The sequence below is a fragment of the Piliocolobus tephrosceles genome, chromosome 5 (genome assembly GCF_002776525.5).
Source record: "Piliocolobus tephrosceles isolate RC106 chromosome 5, ASM277652v3, whole genome shotgun sequence".
Classification (NCBI taxonomy): domain Eukaryota; kingdom Metazoa; phylum Chordata; class Mammalia; order Primates; family Cercopithecidae; genus Piliocolobus; species Piliocolobus tephrosceles.
In genome coordinates this window covers 90202846-90226501 of record NC_045438.1, presented here as the reverse complement: position 1 = coordinate 90226501, position 23656 = coordinate 90202846, and the positions used below count along the sequence as shown (strand labels likewise).

General features: G+C 36.6%; 1 protein-coding gene across 1 annotated transcript in view; it reads right to left on the bottom strand.

The window, feature by feature from the left end:
* Nucleotides 1–240: 240 nt before the first annotated feature.
* IBTK (inhibitor of Bruton tyrosine kinase) overlaps nt 241–23656 on the bottom strand; it is an 80720-nt gene continuing 57304 nt past the window's right edge. Inside the window, exons 26-29 of the mRNA XM_023223080.2 lie at nt 11625–11774; nt 3339–3410; nt 2330–2462; nt 241–1530 (exon numbers count right to left, since the gene is read on the bottom strand). Of these exons, the coding sequence (XP_023078848.1) occupies nt 1399–1530; nt 2330–2462; nt 3339–3410; nt 11625–11774 (487 nt within the window). The 3' untranslated portion in view covers nt 241–1398. The remainder of the gene's footprint in view (nt 1531–2329; nt 2463–3338; nt 3411–11624; nt 11775–23656) is intronic.

Here is a 23656-nt window from a genome sequence, read left to right as displayed (position 1 = left end):
TTACTTAAAAGGCTTCTTTACAGCAACAACGATAAAACATTTATAAAATTCATTTCTCAATTTACTCACACATAAAAATTCACAACTTCATATTTAGAAAACTGCCTTTTTAAATCCATCTTAGAATAAATGCAGCATCAACTTAACCATGTACTGGCTATTAGTGTAGCACATCAGAAAAAATATTAACTCTTTCCATAATAAATGTCAATATTGTAAAAAATGTGAAGCACACATTAGTGAAATGGATCAAGATCATTTTTTATTGCACATCTGCTTACATGTCTGCTGCTTTTGGGTAGAGCTAAACCTGAAATATTGAGTCAGTTTCCGCCATTTTACATCAACTAAATTATAGCAGTGAATTGCTTATGTGTCTTCCAGACTTATCTTCCAGAAACTAGAACGTTAACCTTTCCAATTTATCTAGGTACGGAAGCACAAATTTAACATTTGTTTTTCAAAAATTTAAACACGCAGAAACAAACCAAACAACATCCTATAAAGAAAACAACTTTTATGTCTAGACGTACAACTGAGGTTCAGAAAACTTCTGATTATACAGTATTACAAAGGTAATGATAATCCAACCCTCTTCCAAACTGTTTAATTCCTGTATGTGTAATTAAGCATTTATTTTCAGAAATTTTAATACTTTTAGAAATTGATTCTCTCACAACTAGGTGTTTTTAAGATCCTCCATCCCACTAAAAATAAACAACCCACAATGACTCCAAATCATTTTTTTTTTTTTTTCAGAATCAGTATTCTTATTCCCTTTCCACTGTACTCTACTGCTTAATGCAAAATGGAGAATATATGGTCCAAACAGAAATACGGCATTTGTGCAGGTCAAGCTTTGAATAGACATGAACCACAGGCATAGCCTGATTTTTAAAAAGCAACAAGAATGGTGACACAACTATTAGACCAAACACAAAATTCTGGCCATTAATGAATCAGAAGTAATAACTGATGCTCTACTTTAAATTTATCAATGCTATACTTAAAAAGTCAAGCAACAACACATACTTGGCAAAATCTTCTAAATTCTCAAGTTCTCAAACAAAAAAGTTATTTTTAATACTTCACTCCCCTTATATCTTATGATTCAATCACTTATATTTTCCTTTGTTAGATTATTCAGAAGAAACAATTCTATTTAACCTTAGTAAGTTTTTGTCTCACACATTTTATATAAAGTTACTAAAATCACAATTCTCAGAAATTTATTTTTAATCATACAAACATTATATGATTTGACTGCAGTAAAGAAATTATATCCTTTCTTAATCTATTTAGAATGATATTATAAAATCTCTAAGACTCTTTTCCACAACTTTTCTTTATACAAACAAATTCATAATTATGAAAAATGCATCTCAACTCCACAGTGAACTAGCATCCATGCTTATTCCACATAGGTACTGCCAGTGGTCCCTGCGGTGTCCTTTCAACAATGACAAACTCTTCAGGGTTGCCAAATGCCTCATAGAAAACCAATAAATCTTGTATGGCATGCTCCTCGATCTGAAAGGAGGAAGGGAAAGAAGACTTTTTACTCTTTTGATTATAAACGAAGCAGGATGTATTTGCCTTCCAATTTCCTTTTGAGGTACTACCACTTTCCATGGATACAATATAGTGAAATTAAATCAAGTATCCTGCTATCTTTGTGGCAAGGAAAAAGCTTGAGGCCTGAGGTAGAGTCATGAGATACCCATGGGCTCTTGAATTTGAATCTTGAGCAGAAGGAAAAAGAAACTGAAAATGATTGCTGAAATTCATTCATTCCAATAGCTTTATTCTGTGAGATACTTTCTGCTATTGCACAAGTCCTCTAAATCTTGCTTCTGAGCTTTCCAGTGCTACTATGGGTCTTTTCTGTTTCCAAGCCTGGCTGTCTGGTCTTTCAGCTAAGTCTATGGAATCTTAATAGCCCTCAAATAAATTATGTTTTCCTTAGGTTAGCCAGAGTAGGCTTCTGTTGCTTACAATCTTAGAATTCTTACTGATACAGAAGCCAAGTGTAACACTAGAGAATACTGCCAAATTCTCTACTGGTCATTTTAAAAAACAAATAATCCAAAGTATCACCAACGCAAAAATATAAGATTTATCATAATTTATTAGTCATAAATTAACTGTCCTGAATATCTACAACTAATACATACACTGCTAGATGCCTCAGTTCAATTCTACCTGGCATTTACATTTTAATTTCATAGATACAGGAACCTATTCAAAGCAAACAAACATGATTTTCTTAAAACCTAAGTAGGAAATACAGTTCTTCTCTGAATTAAACCCTACTAAGTGTGTTATTTACCTGAATCAGAGCCAAGGGTTTTTCTCGACTTCTAATAAGAGCTGCTTCCTGTTGTAGTTCTTCTTCTACAATAGATGCAAAAGTGACTGGGGCTACCATGGATGGAGCAGTCACTGAAGAAGATAGCCAGGGACTGAAAGAATAATAATAGTGAGTTTCACTCATCTTCCTAAATTTTTGCACACAAAATTTTCTCTGAAATACTCTTTAGCAATGCTACAGTTTTTTCCAGTGATCTACAATGAGTGAACCTGGAAGCTTTCGCAGCTTACAGAATGATGAGTTTCACTCATCTTCCTAAATTTTTGCCTGCAAAATTTTCTCTGAAATGCTCTTTAGCAATGCTACAATTTTTTTCCAGTGACCTACAATGAGCAAACCTGGAAGCTTTCACAGAGATTACAGAATGATGAGGTGAGAAACAGAAAAACAGGAGAACTAATGTTTTATTTGGACCAGTGTTACAGAGAAGATTTTGGAAAGTACCAGGAAATGGGGAGGGAGCAGAAACAACATAACTGAACAGAAAGGTAACTCCAACTACAGTACAGAGAGGATTCAAGTAATACATTCTACTCAACACCATACTATTCCCAATTTCTTAACATTCTCTTTTTTTTTTTTTTTTTTTTTTTTTTTTTTTTTTTGAGATGGAGTCTCTCTGTGTCGCCCAGGCTGGAGTGCAGTGGCATGATCTTGGCTCACTGCAACCTCTGCCTCCCAGGTACAAGCGATTCTCCTGCCCTAGCCTCATGAGTAGCTGGGATCACAGGCGTGCGCCACCATGCCCAGCTACATTTTGTATTTTTAGTAGAGACAGGGTTTCACCATGTTGGCCAGGCTGGTCTTGAACTCCTGACCTCAGATGATCCACCCGCCTCAGTCTCCTAAAGTGCTGGGATTACAGGTGTGAGCCACCGCACTTGGCCTTAATGTTTTCAATGCTAAGCAGCAAACATTAAGCTAAATGCTTAGCTTTGGAGGCCCATAACTTATCAATTAATCTTACTTGGGACTGTCTAGAAGTGGTAAATCTGAAATATGGTTGTCTTCTGGTCCTGGGGTACCATGGGTAGAGCATCTGCAAAACAAATGCCAAAATTAAAGATTAAAGCTTCTAGTAATATTAGTCAAACTACTTATTAATATATACAGAGGAAGAATTGTAAACTCCCGACTCCAGAGGCAAATTAAATAAGTGCAGTCAAGCTTACCTTTAAAATTATAAGTAAACAAAATAATCTATATATATTTATAAAACCTTCTGTATAAAATATCATAAAGATATTGCAAGAAATAGCCTATTTCTAATAATATTATATATATACCAGATAAACCAATAATCTCTAAATCAGATAATTAACAGCCAAATTTTGTGAGGCGCTAATATACTTTATGAGCAAAGAATTACAGATAGGACAGAAATACAAAATATGATCTTTACCTTCTAAGAATTCACAAGCCAGTTGAGAAAATAACATACAAAATGACATATAAAATAACAGAACAGAATTTAAGACAGTATAACAAATTGAGTTATACTGGCTATAAGAACTATACAAATCACAATATTTAATCATTTGAGAGGGCCTCATGGAGAAGAATGAACTTGAGAAGATAATAAAAAAGAGGTATATGATGAAAGCAGTAAGAAGCATTCCAGTAAGGAGAAAAACTTAAAAAGGTACAATGCAGACGAGCTAATTGTGGAATTTTACAGTTAGAAAGGTCCCTAGAAATTATCTAGATCACTCCAATGCTCTCTTTCAGCAATGAGCAAACTGAGGACTAGACAGGTTTAACAACACAAAGTCAGAGAGTAAATTAACAGGACCTAAAATACTGACTTCCTGACTCATTTACACACACTTATTGAGCATGTCAGGATTAACATAGGTGCTGAAAATCAGGCTGATTAAAACCCAATCTTCTCCCCTCAAAAAATTCTGAAGGGGAAGATTTAAAAATATACTTAAGCAATGATAAAACAATGTATACAGTACTATGGATGCACAGGAGAAAAACTAAAATATGGAAGATGGTATACACTGATGGCTTCACTGAGGAAATGACATTAAAGCTGAGGAGAGGGACAATTAAAAAGAATTTTGGTTGTACAAATACATAGACCTATAAAAGATTTTTAAGTGCTTTAAGTAAAGGCAGGCTGTTCTCTTCAATAAGCAAAGAATGTCTGAATTCAGGGCAAGGAAGAAACTTAAAGAGAAATAAAGTTTAAAAGAAACAGTAGGGCTAGAGTACAAAATGCACTGAAAGCTAAAATGTTTAGCCCTGATGTGTGGGCAAACAAATTTACTAAGAGCTTAAGTACTTCATGTGTATCATCCCATTTAATCTTTGCAATACCCTGTGAAGAAAGCATATATTAACCCATTATAGAGATGAAAAAACAAACTCAAAGAATATTATATAATTTGTCTGATTCACAAATTAGATAAGTAGCAGAGAGATAACAAAAATCTGGTCTTTTTGATTTAGAGTACAGTGTTTTTTCCATGATCACACAGCTGCCTTTATTTCCACTATTCCCCTTATTCTGGAATACATTCTACTTCAAATGTCTTCTCATTCTTATACTGTTGGCTCAAATGTCATTTTCTCTCTCCTCCTACAAAACTTCAATCATTATGATAAAGCATCACACACTGTTATTATCGTTTACATGTCAATCTTAATTGCGAGACTAGTCTCTTGAGGAACAGGGCTGCTTCATTCATCTTTGTATCTCAGTGTCCAGGAGAATACTTGGAAATACTTGTTTATGAAAAATTAATTAGAAAATTAATGACTGAAACAGAAATTCAAAGGGTTTTTTCAGTATACGATAATGAAAAGCAGAGGTTTTTAGGTTCTTTATTGCTTTAAATTACTGATAACTTTTCTTAGAGATATAGCTACTGAATTACAAATTGATATAAGCTTTGTAGTAAACCTGCATGGTATTACTACTCTCATTTCCATATGATGAAACTGAGATACAGAAAGATTCAGAAAGAGCTGTATAATGTTATACTGAATCTCAAATATGTTTCCTAAGACTACAATTCCATAACTTTTTCCACTCATGATTTTTCAGTGGATAATTTCATTAATTACAAATTTATCCAAACAACATGTAGTCTGTCAAAATTTCATCTTAAAATGAACCAAATTTGTCAAATAAAATAGAGCGATGATTAAACAAATATCAAAAGCATTCTAAACTTTCAAATAATAAATATAGCATTATTGAGTTTTCGACATTAGCAACATAAAAGTAGATATCACAAGAGACAATTTGTATAAAATTTAGCCTTCTGAAAATAAACAGCAACATAAAAAGGTTAACTGACATTTTCCTTAAAAGATTTTTGTTCAGGCCGGGCATAGTGGCTCATGCCTGTAATCCCAGCACTTTGGGAGGCCAAGTCAGGCAGATCACCTGAGGTAGGGAGTCTGAGACCACCCTGACCAACATGGAGAAACCCCATCTCTACTAAAAATACAAAATTAGCTGGGCTTGGTGGCGCATGCCTGTAATCCCAGCTACTCAGGAGGCGGAGGCAGGAGAATCGCTTGAACCCAGAAGGCAGAGGTTGCGGTGAGCCGAGATCACGCCATTGCACTCCAGCCTGGGCAACAAGAACAAAACTCCATCTCGAAAAAAAAAAAAGATTTTTGTTCAAACCAAAAACACATTAATATTGTCACATTTACACTTTAAAGGAACTAAATTATTCTTTGCTCAGTTGGCCTTAAAAAAAATTATACTAGCTTAATTAGAAAGATTTTTATATAAGATTAGAGCTGATATAATCATAGAATAATTTTTGTCTCACAAGTAGTTCTTCTCACTAATTAGAAACATAAGCTCAGCTGGGTGCAGTGGCTCACACCTGTAATCCCAGCACTTTGGGAGGCTGAGGTGGGCAGATCACCTGAGGTCAGGAGTTCGAGACTAGTCTGACCAACATGGCGAAACCCCGTCTCTATTAAAACTACAAACATCAGCCAGGCGCGGTGGCAGGCGCCTGTAGTCGCAGCTACTGGAGTGGCTGAGGCAGGAGAATCACTTGAACCTGGAGGCAGAGGTTGCAGTGAGTGGAGATCACACCCTTGTACTCCAGCCTGGGTGACAAGAGCAAGACTCTGTCTCAAAAAAAAAAAAAGGAAACACAGCTTACATTTTCTTTCCAGAATTACATAAGGGGACATTTCAGTGAAAGGAAAATAGGAAATAAGAGCACATGAAATGAAAAAGAATACCTAAGCAACAATAAACAAATAAAAATTGTACAAATTGCTCACTTTTAGATGTTAACACCCTTAAATTACATTATCATTCTTGCCCTAATCTTGGAAAAAACTACATTTTCTACAACTTAAACACGAATGTATAATTTGTGGAATTTCCTGAGATGAGTCCCTAACCCCTGGCACACTAACTCCCCAAAGGACCATAAGCATTCCTATCTTCTTAACTCCTACGATTTCCTCTGTTTATACTGCCCCATCTTCTCTTACTTCTTCTTTTAAAAATCCCATCCTGTATTCAAAAGCTTATGACAATGAAAGGAATCAAGAATTAAGTGATCTCTTTTTTTCTAATATTATTCACATGCTTATATAGTAATATTTAGAAATGAATATAAAAAGTGCTTATGAACTAACACAGCTCAAATCCTTCTGCAATGAAGTCTTCCTGACAACACCAGCCTATGCTCAGTTTTCCTTCTCAGAACCACTCATTTGGTACTTCATCATTTTGTAATCTCTTTAATACTTCTATATTGTATCGTAATTTCTTTCTTTTTGTTTTTTTGTTGTTCTTGCTGTTGTTTTTGGAGACAGAGTCTCACTCTGTTACTCAGGCTGGAGTGTGGTGGCATGATCCTGGCTCACTGCAACTTCCACCTCCCAGTTCAAGCAATTCTCCTGCCTCAGCTTCCCTAGTAGCTGGAATTACAGACATGCACCACTATGCCTGGCTTTTTTTTTTTTTTTTTTGAGATGGAGTTTCGCTCTTGTTGCCCAGGCTGGAGTGCAATGGCGCAATCTCAGGTCACCGCAACCTCCGCCTCTGACTCCTGGGTTCAAGCAATTTTCCTGCCTCAGCCTCCCAAGTAGCTGGGATTACAGGCATGTGCCACCCCAGGCCTGGCTAATTTTGTATTTTTAGTAGAGATGGGGTTTCTCCATGTTGGTCAGGCTGGTCTTGAACTCCCGACCGCAGGTGATCCGTCTGCCTCGGCCTCCCAAAGTGCTGAGATTACAGGCGTGAGCCACAGTGCCTGGACCTTGTATTGTAATTTCATTCTTATTCTGTCATTTAACGTCCCTGTATGTACATTAATATTTATCAACTAGATTTCAGACACATGAAAGGCTGTGCCGATACATTCTACTTTTATATATACCCAACAGAGGCCAGTACCAGGTAGCCTATAATTTGCAAATTAATGAATATTTTAGTTTGTCTGTAATGTTTTATATTTCCTTTTTAAAAAAGCATACTTATTATGTTTTCTATGATAGAAAAAAATTCTGAAACTCAAAGCTATATGTTTTCTTTCTCAGAATCACTATCAGTGATAGCCACAGCTATTTAAAACATTAACTCCCATACCAAAAATACTGAAGCTATGGATATGTCATACTGTCATAAACTCCATTAAGTCAAACTTCCAAAGCAGTATATAACAGGGCACGCTTATAATTAAGAGCCCTGATGTTATAGCACACTCTAGTGATCAACTATGAAATTGCAGATCCATATTTTAAGTTCCATGACAAATCATTATATATCTAAAGACATTTTTTAAAGTTTCAATGAATATTAATATTTAAAATATAAAAATACAAAAATTATCTTAATTTTCATACCTTTAAATTGATATATCTAAGACATGCAATACAACTCACTACATTAGAAAGAAATGTTACTTCAAACAGGGTAACAATTTTAACTAATTTACTCATTCAGTCATTCACCAAACTCACAAAGCACCTACTACATGCCAGGAGCCAGTCTGAACACTGGTAGTAAAATGATGAGCAATGACAAACCTCCTTGCTCTTATTGAACATATAATTAAACATACAGACATGAAAATACTTAGACAAATGTTAAAGAATTACACTAATAAATGTGAGACGTACAATAAAAAGTACTATGAGAACATACAACAGTAAACTGCCCCAGTAAGTCAGACTTCTCCAAAGAATATAACTGAATAGATACTGAAAGAAGAGTTAGAATCAGTCTGTCAAAGGGTAAGGAGGTGGAAAGACGGAAAGTGCATTTGAGAACTAAGAGAAGGCCAAGAGGACTAGAACACAGAGATCAGGTTACAAAATCAAGTTAAAGACAGTAGGCAGGAGCCAGACTATGTAGGCCTTGAAGGCCATACTAAGAATGCTATAGCTTTTTTCTTAAAAGCAGTAAACTCCAAATTTTAAAAAAGAACACACTGGTTTAATATATTGGAGGAAAGAAAAGCGAGACCAGTCAGTAGGGCAACTCAGGTGGCCCGGGTGAAGTATCACAGTAAACTGAATCAGAAGTGATAGCACTGGAGATAAAATTTAGTATATGGAATTGAGAAATATTTAAGAGATAAAACTGGAATGCTCTAACAGTAGACTGAATACTTGTGAAGAAAATGGAAGTGCCAAAGACACAAATTTCTTCCTATTTACAGAGGAAGAAAATTCCAAAAGAAAAGGCTATGCTATGTTTTTCTATATTTTTGTTTGATTTTGGTTTTATGAGAGATGAGGAAAACACTAAGTTTCGTTTTGGACATGAAGTTTGCAGTGTTTCTGAACATCCAGATAGAATGGTAGGGTCAATAAGAGATAATTAAGTCTAAAGCCCAGATGATAGATACGGGCAAGAGATACTAGTAACGGGGCTGGGAGACAGAATGAATTACAGACTGAGTGGGAGGTGACAACTCTTTTGAGAAATCTGGCTGTGAAGGAGATGGAGAATTGGTAATGACAGGACAACTGATAGAAGAAACTGTGCCCAGACCACAGAAGAGACCTGAGCACATTCAAAATCAGAGGGGAAAAATCTAGTTAAAAGGAAAAGGTTGAATCTTACACAAGAAAGGAAAGGGATAATTAATAGTTTTCAGGCTTCTGAAGTGGGAAGCATTAAGATAAAAGCACAGGTATTGGCCTAAGATAAGAGAGAGAACTTTTCTATGGCAAAACAAGAAAGGAGGATAGTTCTAAATAGGCAGGGGCTAATCTGTTCACCACTGTAACTTTAATACTTAGCATAATGTCTGATACAAAGTTCATAATCAATAAATGTTTGATAGCCAATTTTAAGACTGTGTACCTAGTTTTATATTTATAAGCCTATCATAATTATAATTGTATAAATTAATATGCAAAAAGACAATCTGCTTCATGTGTTAGTATTCCATTTAAGGTTTTTTTTTGTTTTGTTTTGTTTGTTTGTTTGTTTTTGAGACAGGGTCTCCCTCTGTTGCTTAGGCTGGAGTGCAGTGGCACAATCATGGCTAACTGCAGCCTTTACCTCCCAGGCTCAAGCAAGCCTCCCAACCCAGCCTCCTGAATAGATGGCACTACAGGCACATGCCACCAAGCTGAGCTAATTTATTTTTCTTGCTATTTTTTGTAGAGACAGGGTTTCATCATGTTGCCAGGCTGGTCTCAAACCTCTGGACTCAAGTGATCTGCCCACCTCGGCCTCCCAAAGTGCTAGGATTACAGGCATTAAGCCCCCAAACTCAGCCTAAGATTTTTATTTTAAAACAGTATTTTAATGCTAGAAGTATTAGACAAGTTAGGGAGATGACTTCAGATCTTTTAAGGCTCAAGAACTTTCCTCCTAAAAGTAAATACCTGTAAAAAAGAAGACAGTCACAATACTAACAGGAAAATATGCCTAAACATTTAACCTAAATCAGGAGTTTCCAAACATTGTCGTCAGAAGACTTTGATAGTTCCTCAGGGCAGGTAAAGTGACATTAAACTAGTATAACTCTCCAGTCTCTGTTCTGTGCTTCAGTCAGAGAAGTTTATATTATCTGTTTGATGCACTTGAATTGGACATAACATATCTTACTTATTTTGTTTTGTTTGTTTGAGACCAGGTCTCACTCTGTCACCCATGCTGGAGTGCAGTGGTTTGATCACAGCTCACTGAAAATACTGCTTTTAAATTACAGATAGATTTTGATGCTTCATGTAGGCATTTAAAATATGAAACATTTTTCTTTAAAATACATTGGACCCCTGGCTAACACGGTAAAACCCCGTCTCTACTAAAAAAAATACAAAAAACTAGCTGGGTGAGGTGGCGGGCGCCTGTAGTCCCAGCTACTCGGGAGGCTGAGGCAGGAGAATGGCGTAAACCCAGGAGGCGGAGCTTGCAGTGAGCTGAGATCCGGCCACTGCACTCCAGCCCGGGCGACAGAGCGAGACTCCATCTCAAAAAAAAAAAAAAAAAAACATTGGACTTTCTAAAGCAGTATCAAAAATAGCTAGGCAAGGTGTGGCAGCTCATGCCTGTAATCCTAGCACTTTGGAAGGCTGAGGTGGGAAAACTGCTTGAGGCCAGGAGTTCGAGACCAGCCTGGGCAACATAATGAGAGCCCCATCTCTACTTTCATGATAATTAAAATTAAAAAATAGCTAGAGAAAAAATTGCAAATACCCAAAGGTTCATCAACAGATGCACAGATAAACACATTGTATGTGGTATGCCCATACAATGAAATACTGTTCAGCAATGAAACAGAATCAGTGGATACCCATAACAGCATGAATAAATCTTGAAATAATTATGCTGAGTAAAAGAAGAGTTTTTACTACGGGTACATACTGCACGACCCTGCTGATATAAAACTCTAAAATGCACAAGCTAGTCTGTATTGGCAGATTAGTAGCTGCTTGGGAGGGGGAAACAGAAGGAAGAGAGGAAGGGATTACAAAGGGTCATGACAAAACATCTGAAAATGATGCTTATGTTCACTATTTTGAATGTTGTGGTGGTGTCACAGGTGTATATATATGCTGAAACTACAGAATGTGTACTTTAAATAGATGCAGTTGATTTTAAGTCAATTATATCTCAATAATTGTTTCAATTTTTTTAAGTGGGGAAGGAATTTACACATGCTAATTTTAATTCTGAATGTAAAAGAGTGTACAAAAAAATCTGCCTCACGAAGTTTTAAAGATTATTTCAGAACATAAAACCACCACAGACTATTTTAAGGCAGAAACTGTATTAGTTTTAAGTTTGTTTTATTACCTGACAATTTTTGGTGCCTGAGAATTTTCAATTCCTTTAAAAGAAACTTTTTTGACATGATCGCCTGAACTATGGCTAGTAACAGACTTTTTTTCTTCTAGTAAGAAATCCCGGAATGACTTGGATGAAACTGAATGTAGAGAAGATGCCCTGCAAAAGAAAGCAAAGATCATGTTAAAACATCCATTTTGTAAAAGGGCATTGCTGGAAGTTATAAGAGAACAATAAGAGAATGTATACCAAAATTTTTACAATATACAATTACAGTTTTCAGTGTGATGTTGGATTCTTGATGCCAATTGTGAAATATCCAAAACTATTCCATAAGAAAAAGCAATCAATGAAGACCAAGTCTAGAGATAACTTAGATGTTAAAATCAGCAATAATATTAAAATAGATATTATAATTATGCATCAGATAATGACAACAAAAGTTCATTAAAAATAGGTAAGCTCGGCAAAAGAAGCTATTAAAAAAGAACAAAACGAAAATTCAAGAATTTTTAATATATTTTTAAAAATTCACTGTATAGATCGAAGAGTTGGTAAACCTGAAGATAAACCAAAAGAAATTTTTGAATCTGAAAAACAAAAAAGAGAAGTTGAAGAAAATTATCCCATAGTGAGTTATAAGATAAAATCAAAAGGTCTGCCATATGTATAACTGAAGTCCCAGAAATAAAGAAGAGAGATATGGCAGTTTTTAGAAAAAGAAACAATGGCCAAAATTTTCCCAAATTTGGTAGAAGATATAAATTTAAAGACTCCAGAATTTTGGCAAACCCCAAAAAAGATAAAACAAAGAAAACCATACTTAGGCACATAATAAATAAACAGCTGAAATCCAAAGCTAAAGAGAAAATCTTGAAAGCAGCCAGAGAAACGCAACACAGAATGAAAATGAGTAGCTTGTTATTTGAAACAATGAAGTCCAAAAGACAATGGAAGGGAATCTTTAATATGATGAAAGAGGTAAAGAATGTCAATCCAGAATTCTATATCTATGTGAGTAATCTTGAAAGTAGGTCCTCTTCAAGTCATGCCTTGAAATGATGATAGCCCTGGGCAAACCTTGACTGCAGCACTGTGAAAGAGTGAAAGAGTCAGAGGCACTCAGCTGAGATTCCTGACCCAAAGGAATTATGATAATAAATGGTGGTTGTTTTAAGATGTTGTTCAAGCATAATCTGTTAGGAAGCAATAAATAATTACAGAAATTAAAAGAGTGATAAAGAAATCTTATAGAGCCAGGTACAGTGGCTCATGCCTATAATCCCAGCACTTTGGGAGGCCAAGGCAGGTGGATTGCTCGAGCCCAGGAGTTTGAGACCAGCCTGGCCAATATGGTGAAACTCCGTCTCTACTAAAAACACAAAAATTAGCTGGGCATGGTGGCGCACACCTGTAATTCCAGCTACTCAGGAGGCTGAGGCATGAGAATTGTTTGAACCTGGGAGGCAGAGGTTGCAGCTGAGACTGAGCCACTGCATTCCAGGCTGGGTGACAGAGCAAGACTCTGTCTCAAAAAAATGAAAAACAAAACAGAAAAAAAAAAAAAAGATAGAAATGTTATAAACAACTTAACACAAATAAATTTCACAATTTACATGGAATAGACAAATATCATTTTTAAAAAACTGAATTACTGAAAATAACAGAAAATCTATATAGACTGTAGCTATTTTAAAAATTGAATTAATCTCACCAGGTTTTTTAACTGTAAAAATTAACAAACTGATTCCAAAATGTATATGAGAATAAAAAATCCCAGATTAGCCAAAGCATTCTTTAAAAAAAAAATACAAAGTTGGAAGAAGACAAAACCAATTACGGTAATCAGGATAGTATATGCTAGGCCTGAATGTATTTCCTCCAAAATCTCATGTTGAAATGTAAATGTCACTGTGCTTGTATTGTGAGATGACACCTTTAAGAGGTGTTTAAGTTATGAGGGTGCCTCACAAACCGACTAATGCCATCATCACTGAGAGTAGTTAACTCTTTTTGTGCTCTCTCACCCTGCTGGCATATGCCTTCCACTATGCTATGAAGTAGCAACAAGGCTTCTGCCAGATGCCGACACCTTGATATTGGACATCCCAGCCTCTAGAACTGTGAGCCAATAAGTATCTGTTCGTTATAAATTACCCACTCTGTTACAGCAGCACAAAATGAACTAAGACTGTGTGATACTGGCAAAAGGATCGACAAACAGATTTCTTCAAATATGTTCTATTGTTCTTTCCACCGACTATGCCATAATTTGAAAGAGTGTCTGATTTCCCACAATTTTACTTTCCTAACTCACAAGCTCCAGCTATTTTCCACCTTTACAGCCACAGAAAATTTATGGAGAAGCATTCTAGACATTTGAACCTAAATAAAAATTAACCAGAATTTTGTTCCTCAGCTAAAGTCCTGTAATTTTACTCTAAATAATATTTTTAGCTTTAAAATGTTAAATAATTGAAATTGTTTTATATTGCATGCGTTAGCTCTAAATGGAATTTGAAAGAATTTACTTTCAAACATCAAGCCAGGCCACAAAGACCATGTATTCTTCCACTGAAGATGACTGATGAAAAATGTTCTATTATTTCTCCAAATAAAACATTTAATTTTGAGAAGCAGCCAAATCCCATACATACTTAGCGTTTTCACATTAAATTTAAAATTTGCCTGGTTGGAACTTCAATCTAATGCAAAAACCCAGTTATCTCTAATACTTTCCATTGCCACACCTACCTGCCAGCAGCAGGAGTACAATATACACTGGGAATTTGTACAGACTAGGTGAATGAATGCGTGAACAAACTAGTGAAAATCCTACCATAACCACAAGTATATTTAGAGTGCTAATCTGTGATTTGCTAATGAATTGCACATTAACCTTAATATTAACATAAACATATTTTTAAAAATCTTTTGAAGAAGTAAAATCTCATTAGATGATACTTCAGGTAATGATGTACCTTTAAGAAGGATTTTTAAAAACAGTTAAATTGGCTGGGCATGGTGGCTCACACCTGTAATCCTAGCACTTTGGGAGGCCCAGGTGGATGGATCATGACGTCAGGAGTTCGAGACCAGCCTGTCCAACATGGTGAAACCCCATCTCTACTAAGAATACAAAATTAGCTGGGCATGGTGGTGTGCGCCTGTAATCCCAGCTACTCGGGAGGCTGAGGCAGGAGAAGTGCTTGAACCCAGGAGGCGGAGGCTGCAGTGAGCCAAGATCGTGCCACAGCACTGCAGCCTGGACGACAGAGCAAAACTCCGTCTCAGGAAAAAAACAAACAAACAGATAAATCACCATAGTCATGAATATATTCTATAAATAACAATCTATAAATCTGATTAAAAGTTAACTTCAGCCAGGAACAGTGGCTCACGCCTGTATTCCCAACACTTTCGGAGGTGGAGACAAGAGGACTGCTGAGCCCAGGAGTTCAAGACCAGCCGGGGACACACAGGAAGACCCATCTCTACAACAAATAAAAAATTAGCTGAGCATGGTGATGCACACCTGTGATCCCAGCTACTCAGGAGGCTGAGGTGGAAGGATTGCTTCAGCCTAGGAAGCCAAGGATGCAGTGAGCCAAGATTGCACCACTGCACTCCAGCTTGGGCAACAGAATGAGATCCTGTCTCAAAAACAAAAAAAAGTTCCAATTTTTTTTTAAAACCAATGCATACGAGGTATGTCCTCACACAAACAATCTATTCCATTTTTACTTCAAGCATATATTACAAGTATTTACATTCTCTGTGTATCTGATTAAAAATCAAGTGATATGCTGAATTCTGTGGTTATCTCATAATTTTATAATGACATGAAAAATTACATCACATTATATTCACTCAATGATTAATGTTTTACCTAGAGTTCAGGTTAAAATACTTTGTAGTCTTTTCCAATTCTGTGGAGAAAGTCATTGGTAGCTTAATGGGGATGGTACTGAATCTATAAATTACCTTGGGCAGTATGGCCATTTTCATGATATTGATTCTTCCTATACATGAGCATGGTATGTTCTTCCATTTGTTTGTGTCCTCTTTGATTTCACTGAGCAGTGGTTTGTAGTTCTCCTTGAAGGGGTCCTTCACATCCCTTGTAAATTGGATTCCTAGGTGTTTTATTCTCTTTGAAGCTATTGTGAATGGGAGTTCATTCATGATTTGGCTGTTTGTCTGTTACTGGTGTATATGAATGCTTGTGATTTTTGCACATGATTTTGTATCCTGAGACTTTGCTAAAGTTGCTTATCAGCTTAGGGAGATTTTCAGCTGAGACGATGGGGTTTTCTAAATATACAGTCATGTCATCTGCAAACAGGGACAATGTGACTTCTTCTTTTTCCTGATTGAATACCCTTTGTTTCTTTCTATTGCCTGATTTCCCTGGCCAGAACTTCCAACACTATGTTGAATAGGAGTGGTGAGAGAGGGCATGCCTGTCTTGTGCCAGTTTTTAAGGGGAATGCTTCCAGATTTTGCCCATTCAGTATGATATTGGCTGTGGGTTTGTCATAAATAGCTCTTATTATTTTGAGATACGTTCGATCAATACCAACTTTATTGAGAGTTTTTAGCATGAAGGGCTGTTGAATTTTATCAAAGGCCTTTTCTGCATCTATTGAGATAATCATGTGGTTTTTGTCTTTGGTTCTGCCTCTATGCTGGATTACGTTTATTGATTTGTGTATGTTGACCCAGCCTTGCATCCCAGGGATGAAGCCCACTTGATCATGGTGGAAAAGCTTTCTGATGTGCTACTGGATTCGGTTTGCCAGTAGTTTACTGAGGATTTTTGCATCAATGTACATCAGGGATATTGGTCTAAAATTCTCTTTTTTTGTTGTGTCTCTGCCAGGCTTTGGTATCAGGATGATGTTGGCCTCATAAAATGAGTTAGGGAGGATTCCCTCTTTTTCTATTGATTGGAATAGTTTCAGAAGGAATGGTACCAGCTCCTCCTTGTACCTCTGGTAGAATTCAGCTGTGAATCCATCTGGTCCTGGACTTTTTTTGGTTGGTAGGTTATTAATTATTGCCTCAATTTCAGAGCCTACTATTGGTCTGTTCAGGGATTCAGCTTCTTCCTGATTTAGTCTTGGAAGAGTGTACGTGTCCAGGAAATTATCCAGGTGAAAATCTCCTTAAGCTGATAAGCAACTTCAGCAAAGTCTCAGGATACAAAATCAATGTGCAAAAATCACAAGCATTCTTATACACCAGTAACAGACAAACAGAGAGCCAAATCATGAATGAACTCCCATTCACAATAGCTTCAAAGAGAATAAAACACCTAGGAATCCAATTTACAAAGGATGTGAAGGACCCCTTCAAGGAGAACGACAAACCACTGCTCAATGAAATAAAAGAGGACACAAACAAATGGAAGAACATACCATGCTCATGTATAGGAAGAATCAATATCATGAAAATGGCCATACTGCCCAAGGTAATTTATAGATTCAGTACCATCCCCATTAAGCTACCAATGACTTTCTCCACAGAATTGGAAAAGACTACAAAGTATTTTAACCTGAACTCTAGGTAAAACATTAATCATTGAGTGAATATAATGTGATGTAATTTTTCATGTCATTATAAAATTATGAGATAACCACAGAATTCAGCATATCACTTGATTTTTAATCAGATACACAGAGAATGTAAATACTTGTAATATATGCTTGAAGTAAAAATGGAATAGATTGTTTGTGTGAGGACATACCTCGTATGCATTGGTTTTAAAAAAAATTGGAACTTTTTTTTGTTTTTGAGACAGGATCTCATTCTGTTGCCCAAGCTGGAGTGCAGTGGTGCAATCTTGGCTCACTGCATCCTTGGCTTCCTAGGCTGAAGCAATCCTTCCACCTCAGCCTCCTGAGTAGCTGGGATCACAGGTGTGCATCACCATGCTCAGCTAATTTTTTATTTGTTGTAGAGATGGGTCTTCCTGTGTGTCCCCAGCTGGTCTTGAACTCCTGGGCTCAGCAGTCCTCTTGTCTCCACCTCCGAAAGTGTTGGGAATACAGGCGTGAGCCATTGTTCCTGGCTGAAGTTAACTTTTAATCAGATTTATAGATTGTTATTTATAGAATATATTCATGACTATGGTGATTTATCTGTTTGTTTGTTTTTTTCCTGAGACGGAGTTTTGCTCTGTCGTCCAGGCTGCAGTGCTGTGGCACGATCTTGGCTCACTGCAGCCTCCGCCTCCTGGGTTCAAGCACTTCTCCTGCCTCAGCCTCCCGAGTAGCTGGGATTACAGGCGCACACCACCATGCCCAGCTAATTTTGTATTCTTAGTAGAGATGGGGTTTCACCATGTTGGACAGGCTGGTCTCAAACTTGGTCTTGTGCCAAGATCGACTTTTTAATGATCACCATTACTAACTGGTGTGAGATGGTATCTCATTGTGGTTTGACACACAGGTAGCGTGATGCCTCCAGCTTTGTCCTTTTGACTTCGGATTGTCTTGGCAATGCGGGCTCTTTTTTGGTTCCATATGAACTTTAAAGCAGTTTTTTCCAATTCTGTGAAGAAACTCATTGGTAGCTTGATGGGGATGGCATTGAATCTGTAAATAACCTTGGGCAGTATGGCCATTTTCACGATACTGATTCGCCCTATCCATGAGCATGGTATGTTCTTCCATTTGTTTGTGTCCTCTTTTATTCCACTGAGCAGTGGTTTGTAGTTCTCCTTGAAGAGGTCCTTTACATCCCTTGTAAGTTGGATTCCTAGGTATTTTATTATCTTTGAAGTAGTTGTGAATGGGAGTTCATTCATGATTTGGCTCTCTGTTTGTCTGTTACTGGTGTATAAGAATGCTTGTGATTTTTGCACATTAATTTTGTATCCTGAGACTTTGCTGAGGTTTCTTATCAGCTTAAGGAGATTTTGGGCTGAGACAATGGGGTTTTCTAAATATACAATCATGTCATGTGCAAACAGGGACAATTTGACTTCTTCTTTTCCTAACTGGATACCCTTGATTTCTTTCTCTTGCCTGATTGCCCTAGCCAGAACTTACAACACTACGTTGAATAGGAGTGGTAAGAGAGGGCATCCCTGTCTTGTGCCAGTTTTCAAAGGGAATACTTCCGGTTTTTGCCCATTCAGTATGATATTGGCTGTGGGTTTGTCATAAATAGCTCTAATTATTTTGGGATACATTGCATCTATACCGAATTTATTGAGAGTTTTTAGCATGAAGGGCTGTTGAATTTTGTCAAAAACGTTTTCTGCATCTATTGAGATAATCATGTGGTTTTTGTCTTTGGTTCTGTTTATATGCTGGATTATATTTATTGATTCTTGTATGCTGAACCAAACCACAATGAGATACCATCTCACACCAGTTAGAATGGTGATCATTAAAAAGTCCAGAAACAACAGGTGCTGGAGAGGATGTGGACAAATAGGAACACTTTTACACTGTTGGTGGGACTGTAAACTAGTTCAACCATTGTGCAAGACAGTTTGGTGATTCCTCAAGGATCTAGAAATAGAAATCCCATTTGATGCAGCCATCCCATTACTGGGTATATGCCCAAAGAAGTATAAATTATGCTGCTATAAAGACACAGGCACATGTATGTTTATTGCAGCGCTATTCACAACAGCAAAGACTTGGAACCAACCTAAATGTCCATCTGGATTAAGACAATGTGGCACATATACACCATGGAATACTATGCAGCCATAAAAAAGGATGAGTTTATGCCCTTTGTAGGGACATAGATAAGGCTGGAAACCATCATTCTCAGCAAACTATTGCAAGAACAGAAAACCAAACACCGCATGTTCTCACTCATAGGTGCGAATTGAACAATGAGATCACTTGTACACAGGAAGGTGAACATCACACACCGGGGCCTGTTGTGGGGTGGGGAGAGGGATAGCAATAGGAGATATACCTAATGTAAATGACAAGTTAATGGGTACAGCACACCAACACGGCACATGTATACATATGTAACAAACCTGCACGTTGTGTACATGTACCCTAGAACTTAAAATGCAATAATAAATAAATAAATACTTTGTAGTCTCATAAGAGTTCAAGAAAGAAAATTATTCAACAATTTAATAATAGTAATTTCAATTTATACTGAAGTGTTTTGCTTTGCTGTGCTTCATAGTTAACTGTGTTTTTAAACAGGCTGAAGGTTTGTGGCTATCTTGCATGGAACAACTACATCCTGCCATTTTTCTAACAATACATGCTCACTTTGTGTCTCTGTGTCACATTTTGGTAATTCCCCTGGTATTTCAAACTTTTTCATTATTATCGTATCTATGGTGATCTTTGATGTTACTATTATAATTGTTTTGGAGCACCATGAACCACATCCACACAAGGTGGCAAGCTTCATTGATAAATGTTTGTTTTCTGACTGTTACACCAATTGGCAGTTCTCCCATCTCTCTCCCTCTCCTCCTTAGGCCTCTCTATTTCCTAAGAAACAACAATATTGACATTAGACCAACTAATAACCCTACAGTGGCCTCTGTGTGTTCAAGAGAAAGAAAAAGTCACATGTCTCTCACTTTAAATCAAAAGCTAGAAACAATTAAGCTTAGTGACGAAAGCACCACCCTGATCACTCAGCAGTCATCAACATCAAGGCAAGATCTTCCACTATAAAAAGATGATTCACTGAAGGTTCAGATGACCATTAGCATTTTTTAGCAATAAAATATTTTTACATTAAGGTTTTTTTTGTAGATATTATGCTATTGCACACTTAGCAAACTACAGTATAGTATAAACATTACTTTTATAGGCACCAGGAAACCAAACATTTCTTGTGACTTGCTTTATTGTGATGTTTGCTTTATTGAGGTAGTCTGGAACCGAACTTGCAGTATCTCCAAAGTATGCCTGTATAGTCTTAAGAAGCCATAAAAAGAGCATAAACTACTAATTTTAGACAATTCAGACACCTCTCACCTTGATGATAATAATTCAGAATACCTATAACATCTATAATTATCTAAATTATCTATAATTGGTCAGTTAGATAAATTTCCTTGGTGTCCTAAGATACATAAAACTCATTACTCATGTTTGTACTTAAGTTTTCCAATCACATTTTCATAAAATAAATGTATAACAAATATCACTTTTATTTGATAATTATCAAATTCTTTTTTTTTTTTTTTTTTTTTTTTTTGAGATGGAGTCTTGCTTTGTCGCCCAGGCTGGAGTGCAGTGGCATGATCTCAACTCACTGCAACCTCCACCTCCTGGGTTCAAGTGATTCTCCTGTCTCAGCCTCCCAAGTAGCTGGGATTACAGGCATGCACCACCACGCCCAGCTAATTTTTGTATTTTTAGTAGAGACGGGGTTTTTCCATGTTGGCCAGGCTGGTCTCAAACTCCTGACCTCAGGTGATCTGCCTGCCTCGGCCTCCCAAAGTGCTCGGATTACAGGCATGAGCCATCATGCCCACCCAGATAATTATCAAATTCTTTTCAAAGAAAAATACCCTATGTTTTGGGTCAAAATTTATGGCATCTTTCCTCCCATCTTCCTAGAATTCTCCTTAATATGCCATAATAGACTCCTTTTAAAATGTGGATAGATAGTCCCTTCAATGTGGCACTCTAAGCTCGTGTTGCAAATAATTACCAAGGAAAAATTTTTCCTATGTTTGAAAATTAGTCAGAAGTTTCAGATAAATGACCACTTGAATACCTTCCTCTGAAATCCTAAAGTGTACAGCAAAGTAATCAGAAAGGAATAAACCCACAAGGGCAAAAATAATAAGCTATTAGGACAATGGCAGTCTAAAAATAGCAAAACATTTTTGAAGGATAGCAAAAGAGATGGAATGATAAAACTGATGTCACATAGTGGACAAGAAGAATAACTAACAGTCATCAGGTGGGTGATGGTAAGGAGGGAAACTGAGAACTCTGGAAAGGGGCATATACTGGAGACAGAGTATGTATCGAATCCTGAAGTCGACATGAGGATGAAAGTGTGAAAATTGTTTCAGTTCATTTAAGGAGGGGCTCAGAGTGCCAGATGTACTCCCTATCTCTGTATGGTCACATGACTACATCTCCTCTACTCTGGCAGAAGGAAAATTTGATTCAAAGTCACTAGTAATAGAAGACGGCAGGAGTGAACTGTTGTGTACAAAGCGAAAACCTATTACAAATAGTGACAAGCTCAGTCCCAGCTCTAACCTCCCTACACTGAGATATGCTTCCAGAATGCTAGCAACCAAATGTACACCTTACCAGCAAAAAAAAATTAAAAGGCTGCTCTTTAGAAAAACTGACAGACTAAAGAGACCAAGGAGAAAAGATATGGGGAGATAACCAACATATGGGGAGATTCGGGGGTCCCTAAGGAAACTGATACATTACCCTATAATCACACCTATCAGTCTACTTGTACCACACAGGTACACAGAGCTTCCAATCAGAACTTAAGAGAAAACAATTAATCAATAAATTGACAAAATGAAATAAAATAAAATATATATAAGGTAGAATGAATAAAACATGGAGGTAAATCAATCTTAGCTTTCTTTTTTTTTCGGTTGAGTGGTTTCTTTTGTTCAATATCATATTGGTAAGATTCATTCACACTGTTGTATTTAGTCATGATTTATTCTTTTTCATTACTCTGTAGTATTCTACTATAAAAATAATTTATCCATTGACTGCTGATAGACATCTAGGTTGTTTTCATTTTGGGCTATTACAAATAATAAATTATGAACATTCTTATACATGTTGTGTGGTACATATGTGTGTATGTTTCTGTTGGGTATATACTGAAGACTGAAAATGTCTACAGAGTACAGAGATCTTCAACATTAGAATATTAAACAGAATACTATAGAAAAAGGTATCATCAACAAACAAACCAAAAAAACCTCTTGATAAAGATTTTAATGGTTGAAAAAAGTCAGGCAAATGTTCCAGAAAGTAGAATTGGAAGGCATATATGTGGACAATAGAAAAGAAAAAGTATGGTGGCTCACACCTGTAATTCCAGCACTTTGGAAGGCTGAGGCAGGCAGATCACTTGAGGTTGAGACCAGCCTGGCCAACATGGTGAAACCATGTTTCTATTGAAAATACAAAAATTAGTCGGGTATGGTGGTAGGCACCTGTAATCCCAGCTATTCAGGAGGCTGAGGCAGAAGAATCACTTGAACCTGGGAGGCAGAGGTTGCAGTGAACTGAGATCCCACCACTGCACTCAAACCTAACAACAGAGTGAGACTCCATCTCAAAAAAAAAAAAAGAAAAAGTAAGAAATTTAGAGAGGCCTAGGAGGACTAATATCTGACTAATGTGATTTGTAGAGAAAACAGTGAGGAGGAAAAGTATCAAAGTAATATAACATTACATAAGATTTCCCTAGAACTTAAAGACATGCTGTTGCCAATTTAAAAAGCCCAAGTATCCAGCATGTATCAAAAAAGACCTACATTATATTACTGTAAAATATCAGAACATCAGAGGTAAAGAAAAGACCCTAAAAACTTTCAGAGAAAAAAAAAAGTGGAAAAGAAAACAGGAGGTAACATAAGATTTAGGAATTAAATGGCATTGAATAAATTCTCCAAATGATTTCCAATTTAGAATCTCGTTCCCATCTGTCATTCTAGAAGAATGAAGGCTAGAATAAAAACATTTTCATGAATATACGAGCTCCAAAAATATATGTCCTATCCATCCTTTATCAGAAACCTACTGGGTTGTGATTCATCAAAACAAGGAGTGTATCAAGAAATAGAAAGCCACAGGATCAAGAAAACTGGGGATCAAACACTGGAGAGAAGAGAAGATCTGCAAGACAACAGTTAAAGAAAATCTCAAGATGACAGATATTCAGCAAGCCTGGAAAAGACCCAGTTCAGATCTCAAAAGGACACAGGACTCTAAAGAATACGCCTTCAAAAAAATAAGTGAAACAACTTTCACTCATTCACTTTTTGCTTAAGGAAATGATTGATGACATGGTTATAGCTATATTACCAAGTCCAA